This window comes from Aulonocara sp. 'chitande type north' Nkhata Bay, linkage group LG13 (genome assembly GCF_057382095.1).
Source record: "Aulonocara sp. 'chitande type north' Nkhata Bay isolate Kocher_YH1m ecotype deep benthic linkage group LG13, A_spYH_male_GT1.1, whole genome shotgun sequence".
Lineage (NCBI taxonomy): Eukaryota > Metazoa > Chordata > Actinopteri > Cichliformes > Cichlidae > Aulonocara > Aulonocara sp. 'chitande type north' Nkhata Bay.
The window spans coordinates 12,796,722-12,803,988 of record NC_141356.1 but is presented as its reverse complement, the minus strand read 5'-3'; the positions used below and the strand labels follow the sequence as shown (position 1 = coordinate 12,803,988).

Sequence of the window (7,267 nt, the reverse complement as noted above, 5' to 3'; positions counted from 1 at the left end):
GTAAACTATATGGGAAATGTTAAAAAAAAAAAAGGTATTTTTTCAGTGTTCAATATTGGAATAAAAAGAGTGTTCATAGCAGCTTCTAAAACATTTTTAAGATTATTTACACAGACACACTTCAGTTGAGAGAAGCACAGCTGACAGTCTGATGTCCTCGTGCAACGGTATTTGTGAAGGATTTTTTTTGCCTCAGTTCTCAGAAACTCTTCAACCATTTCCGTCCTTATTTCTCTCTCGTGTCTCTTTTAATCAAAACACCTGTCTGTTCTAAAGTAAGCCACACTCATCATCAACTTCTTCATCTGATGCAGTGGTGGCCACACACCACACACATGCAGAGAAGATGTAAGAAAACAGAATCAATTCCAGAAAAGGACCAAGCAGAAACAAGATCCAGCTGATATAACTTTGAATAACTAGAATATCAAAGATCATTGTGGGAACGGTTCCTAGAAAGTAGTTAAAAAACAACAAAATCAAAGTTCCCAGACTTCTCTCTTTTTCCTCAGTAGGCATTGAGTTGGCAGCAGGCAGGGCTCTGAAAGTCTGAGCTGAACAGAAGATGAACACAGGAGCAGGGAGAGCGGCATAAACAAGTAATCGTTGAAATTCATGTAAGACTATCGCAAGAGTGACACTGACAATACAAAATGCCCAGACCAGAACACAGACCACCACCGAACTCTCAGTTTTTTTAAGACAGTCCAGCAGTGGGTGTGTGATGGAAAAATACCTGTAACACAAAAGAAACACAAATTCTGATTATCACAGTGCACAATAGTACATTTCTGAAAGTAAGGATGCTTCACAGTACAAAGATCATGTTTAGAGACATGCAAGTAGGTGATTTAGGCAGTTTGTTAAATGTACTTGTTCTTAAATTGTGCTTTTCTACTCATGCACTCAAAGTACTTCTGTGTCACAAAAGCACTTTTTCTGTTTCAGTGGTTTCTATCTAACATTCACACATTGAACAGGTACCTTTCCAGAACAATGCACATCCTGAAGTAAAGGTTGGCCATCATAACACAGTAATAAATAATGATGGTGATGATGCTTTCCACTCTTGTCACCCAAAGGGTCATTATGCAGATCTGGATTAGGTTGGTGATGAGGAGATTTGTGTAATAGATGATAGAGACCTGACTCTTCTGCACCTGCAGGAAATATAAATGTAATTAACTCGTAAATAATTTTATTTATATTTAATATAACTTACATTAATGCAGTAATAAACATGACATGAGCAGCACAAGGAGACATAAAACAGTGATCAGTGTTCAGTGTTGGGGAGTAACGGAATACATGTACCGCCGTTACGTATTTAAAATACAAAATATGAGTATGAGCAGCCTTTCAACGCCTCTCTCTGTCTCTCGCCTCTCTCTGTCTCTCGCCTCTCTCTGTCTTGACCCACACAACAAAGTAAAGCTAGTTTGTGGCTACGAGCCCGACACAGAACCCGACATATTAGCCAGAGGTCCCTTTACTACGGTTTGGAGCCGCGGACCTTCAGTAACAGTAATAAATCACACAGCAATAGTACATTCATGTAGTTGTAAAAAAGCATGATAATATATTAAGTAATCCATTACTCTCATTGAGTAACGTATTCTGTAGTGGAATACATTTTAAAAGTAACCTTCCCAACCAGAGATGGGCAGTAACGCGTTACGTAATGGGAAACTCACAGAGAAACTCGCGGATTCTTCCACTGACCGCTGCAGCACACCTGCACCAGGGTAAACCTCCGCCTGCCCCACTCCTGCTTTACAGGTGAAAATAGAGCAACAGGACCGCTAGTCTTTGACTTTATTTATTTTCTGCTGTGTTTTACTTGCATCTATTTGAAAGAGTGAGTGTAAACACACAAAAAAAATTATTTTATGTTCTGGAATGTGCAGAAAAATATTAAACAAATTTCTTCCAGTCAGAGAATGTTGCATATAATTTAATTTTTGCTTGATACATAAAGTTAAAAGGTTAAAACTAATAAAACAAGTTTAAAAAAAAAAGAGACTTTTGCATTTGATTACATTTTGTATGATGGATTATGCAGAAAAAGTAAAATTGGGCTGAAAGATCTATCGCTTTATCACCTCTTCAGGTTGTAAATCGTGTTTTTAAAAAGTAACTAAGTAATTAATTACTTTTGAAAATAAGTAATCAGTAAAGTAATGGGATTACTTTTTTGGGGAAGTAATCAGTAATTAGTTACTGATTACTTTTTTCAAGTAACTTGACCAACACTGTTCCCAACACTGTCAGTGTTTTCATTAGACTGTAGCAATCCTGCTAAACACAAACTGGCTCCTGACTAGATTATTTTTCGACTTTTCTATAATATTCTTACTCAAGATTCAAGATTCTTTATTTGTCACATGCATATACGAGTACAACACGCAGTGAAATGTAAATTTAAATAAAATAAAATAAAACAATCGGAAAAGTCAAAAAATGAGACATACATATGCTATTCTTTTGCTCTAATATCATACCTACTCCTTTATTTTATTTTTAATGGTTATCGAACTGGTGGCTGTGGTTCAGCAGGTAAAGATGGTCATTTTGGGTTCAATCCCTGGCTGCTCCAGTTTACATGCTAAAGTACGCTTCATCAGTGTGAATGTTAGATAGAAACCACTGAAACAGAAAAAGTGCTTTTGTGACACAGAAGTACTTTGAGTGCATGAGTAGAAAAGCACAATTTAAGAACAAGTACATTTAACAAACTGCCTAAATCACCTACTTCATTTTTCTAATTTTTCTATGGTGGATTTTATTTCATGTTTGAGTACTGCTCAGAACAGAAACCAGTAGCTTTCAAACCAGTTCAAACCAATGTCCATCCAAGTTCTGATTATATTCAGAATGGCTTCTGTTCTCTCCATTCTTCCACTGAACTTAGAAAAAACTAAAAACCTTTTAAAAACCCAGCAACTTTAAATTGCATTACACATTACCGGTACAATACTTTTAACTTATAAAGGCTCCTAATGTAGGGCAGAGTAGTGTGTCATGACACATAAATTCTGAAAAAATATTAGTGATCATTAATAATAATCAAAATAAATAGTTAATATAAGAAACATACCTTTCAACCTTACATGTATTTTGAAAGCGGGTTTTTTAAAATCTGGAATGTACCCCATTTACCCCATAATTACACTATGTGGTAAAATTAATGTGATTAAAATGATGGCGGCCCCGCAGTTCAATTATGTTTCCATGATGTTACCCGTAAGAATTCCTTTACACATATTTAGTCAATTTGAGAAGCTAATTCAAGATTATTCAAGAAGCCAAGAGTGAATATAAAGAAAATGTGGGCCTCTAAAGACATTGGGGGAATGGCCCTCCAGAATGTGAAGTTGTATAATTTAGCATTTGAAATGTCAAGACTGGTCAAGCACTGGACAGGATCGGACTCTGAGCTGAGCTGGATGAAGATCAAACAGGAACTAGTGAAACCTTTTGCACCCTTGGATGTTCTCTCACGGGGCTCAGCTATTAATGGACAAGACTTTCATGATAACCCAGTGCTCGGGTATTCTAAAGCTGTCTGGGTAGAGGTGCACAATGTGTGAAGCATCTCATTTAAGACAACCTTATCTCGCTATGGAACAACACTGCTGTACAGACTGGGAATGGCTTGTCAAAGGCATTCACAGGATAAGCGATCTTTACTCAGGGGGAGCGTTTATGCTGTTCACTGAAATAACCCAAAAATATGGTTTGATAAGGGAAAAATTTTTTTGGAAATATTTACAAATAAGGGATTGTATTACCAAAGGAAAATTTACTCAAAGCACAAATACAGTGGTGGAGTTTTTAGAATTGTCCAGTACAGCACATAGAGCAGCTGTTTTCAATCTGTTTAACAATCTAAAAAAATAGATATGTGAGAACTTGAGCATTATATGGCAGAGAGATTTGAGTTGTGCAATTTCTAAAGAAGACTGGTGTAGAATTTTAAATATGTAAGCGAGGCCAGGGGTAAATTTACTCAGTACAAATTAATACACAGATGGTACTTCACTCCGTCCAAACTTTATAGAATGGGAATCAGTCCCAATAATATATGCTGGAAATGTAGCTCAGATCCAGGGACATTTATGCATGCTATTTGGGAATGTGGGAAAGTTTATCCCTTTTGGCAAAAAGTATTAAACAAAATAGGAAGGTGGATTGGTTTGATAATACCCTTGTCACCAAGACTGCGCTTATTAGGGGATTGGTCTGTGCTTGTGGGGCGACCGTGGCTCAAGAGTTGGGAGTTTGCCTTGTAATCGGAAGGTTGCCGGTTCGAGCCCCGGCTTGGACAGTCTCGGTCGTTGTGTCCTTGGGCAAGACACTTCACCCGTTGCCTACGGTGGCGCCAGTGTCCGGCAGCCTTGCCTCTGTCAGTGCGCCCCAGGGTGGCTGTGGCTACAATGTAGCTGCCATCACCAGTGTGTGAATGGGTGGATGACTGGATATGTAAAGCGCTTTGCGGTCCTTAGGGACTAGTAAAGCGCTATATAAATACAGGCCATTTACCATTTTACCGGGGGTTTCAAAATATGATTTTGTGGTTATAAAGGTGGGGGTGATCACAGCAGCCCGAGTTATCCTCAGTGTGTGGAAGGAACCATCTCCTCCAGAATATAATAGGTGGAAAGATAATATGCTGAAAATGGTGCCGTATGAAAAATTCTTGGCTAGGATTAATGATGATAGGGAGGGTTTTGACAAATCATGGGGACGTGTTTTTGGCTGAGATTGTTTTTTATTTTGTCTGGGCAATTATCTTTTGTTAAACTTTATGTTTGCTGTGTTGTATGTTTGTTTAGGCACTCAGTAACGGAATAACTTAAGAATTTGATTTATTGTCCCTTTTGTGTGTGTGTGTGTGTGTGTGTGTGTACCGATAGTTAGTAACTGTTGAAAATAGACCCAAAATGTAAAGGTGAATTAACCATGGTATTGGAAGCTGTCTTTTTGTTGTTGTTGTTGTTGTTGTTGTTGTTTGTTGTTTTGTTTGTTGTTTTGTTTTGTTTTTGTTTGGTTTGATGTTAAAAACAAATAAAGACTTCACTTACAAAAAAATCTAGAATGTGAATTTGCCTGTGTCTAAAAGAATTTGGGTAAACGTCTGTTGGTTAAATGTCCTGTTGCCTTTAAATGAAATATATTTGACAGTCAACTGTAAAAGGTGGGCTATAGAAACAAAGTATCGACTATATTATGCTAGTATTAGGCCGACTCTAATACCACCATTGGTATTGGCAATAAAGACATTTGTATTGATACGGCCATCGCTATTACAAGAGTTAAACACCCTACTTTGTTATCCTTTGTCATCAATACAGATGCCAAATCAAGAGCTTTCAATATCAAACTGACCTGCTCCAATTCATTAATTTAAACAGAGAAGATATCATCCAGAAATGACGTAAGGAACGAAAAGCATCGGTCCCCAACCTTTTTTGCGCCAAGGACCGGTTTAATACCAGACTGTGGAGACACAAGACACACGACACAGTAGCAAATATTTTCACAGACCGACCTTTAAGGTGTTGCGGATAAATACAACAAAATGAAATGATACGACCAAGACAAAAACTGTGGTATTGTGTAAATATAATAATAAACATGAATTCACTGTGTAATTGTGTAACTTTATTAGCAGCGTCCTCCTGAAATGTGTCAACAACATTGAGAGTAACATCCTCCTCTCTGCCCCTTAATGCTCTCTGGTTGCTATGGTAATGCATAAATATTTCTTTCAAAATAAGACACACAACTACAACACCGGAAAAGACCCAGGGAAACCAAGTTAACAATAAAAACCCTTAAACCATAGATTTCCCAACCGAGCCTCTACTCTCGCAGCCCGGTCCCAAACGACAAACGGACCAGTACCGGGCCAGGGCCCAGGGGTTGGGGACCGCTGACGTAAGCAATGATGGGTTTTTTGCTAAATGTTCTAATTATTCACATAATTGTGGACTCACAAAAAGAGATTAACAAGTCATTATTTACTTACCATATAAGACACACAGTAGATGATCAGTATAGTGAGAGGAAGGCAGACACATATGTTGATCCACATCATCACTTCAAGGACACATCGCTCCTGTCGATGACTTTCTGTGAGGGGGTTTTTCAATGTGTAAACCACTTTGTTGTGTGGGATAGGAAGTGGTGGAAAAAGCATTAGGTTACCATTGTTCTTAAATCTAAATATATAATATAAATACATGCAATTGTGTAAAAATAACTTAAATAAAATGAAGTAAGGACTAATTAGGTCACAGTGAGAGAAGCACAGAGTTTACCTGAAAACTTTCCCTGTAACCTCCCAGTGTGGCCACAATTTTCACCCTACAGTACAGTCATCTCTTTACCTTCAAAGCTAGACTTTTTTCCTTTCTTCTTTTAAATGAACCTTTTCTCACAGCCGACACACACTTTTAATCTGTAGCTCTGCTCTAAAAGAACGTACGTACCTGGACCCGCCTACTATCCTCGGAAACGTAAAATGATTGGCTAGAATTCAAAGTGTCTGACATCTCAGGGGAAAAAAGCACCGAAATAAAGCACCGAAATGTGCGCTGCTTTTCGGTCTGGTTACTACCATGGCACCGGATACCGGTACCCATCCCTATCCTTGAGCCTGTGAGGATTCTCACCTGTGAGGTATTCTGACTTCCTCCCACAGCGTGGAAATATGGATGGGATTGTAACTGGTGATTCCAAATGCCTGTATTAGCTGGGCACCATGCTATCAGTTTTAACTATTTATTTACTACTTTCAATAAGAATAAATAAAATATTGCATTGTTTTCATATTTATTTATTTAGAAATTTTCAGCTGCTGGTGACAGACAGGCAGCAGCCTTTTATCCTGAGTGGCACGATACTGTGTAAACTGAACTGACTGCTGTTACACTCCAGTGATGAAACTCCTGATTTAGGCTGCACTGGTAGAGCAGGTCATAGTTAGAACGCATCGAGAGCATCCTGACCAACTGTATAACAGTCTGGTACGGGAACTGCTCTGCCTCGGACTGGAAGGCGTTGCAGAGGGTCGTGAAAACTGCCCAGCGCATCGCCAGAGCACCACTTCCTGCCATAAATGACATCTACAGGAAGTGGTGTCTGAAAAGGGCTGGGAAAATCATCAAAGACCCCAGTCACCCATCACATGGACTCTTCACCCTGTAGCGCCTCGGGTGGACCACCAGGTTCTTCCCTACAGCTGTCAGACTCCTGAACTCTG

At 38.7% G+C, this 7,267-nt stretch overlaps 1 protein-coding gene across 1 annotated transcript; it reads right to left on the bottom strand.

The window, feature by feature from the left end:
• On the bottom strand, positions 1-6,158 carry LOC147315809 (uncharacterized). Its single transcript, XM_086258059.1, has 3 exons — positions 6,032-6,158; positions 985-1,160; positions 1-736 (listed from the first exon to the last, which is right to left on the bottom strand). Exons 1-3 carry the CDS (start codon positions 6,098-6,100, stop codon positions 271-273), a joined length of 711 nt encoding a protein of 236 aa, XP_086114185.1. The 5' UTR covers positions 6,101-6,158; the 3' UTR covers positions 1-270.
• Positions 6,159-7,267: the final 1,109 nt, after the last annotated feature.

Excerpts from the sequence above, each read along its gene's own strand:
- LOC147315809 (XM_086258059.1), bottom strand. The coding sequence starts at position 6,100 with ATGATGTGGATCAACATATGTGTCTGCCTTCCTCTCACTATACTGATC. Across the intron at positions 1,161-6,031 it reads TCTACTGTGTGTCTTATATG|GTGCAGAAGAGTCAGGTCTC; the intron begins GTAAGTAAATAA and ends TATTTCCTGCAG. Across the intron at positions 737-984 it reads ATGTGCATTGTTCTGGAAAG|GTATTTTTCCATCACACACC; the intron begins GTACCTGTTCAA and ends TTTGTGTTACAG.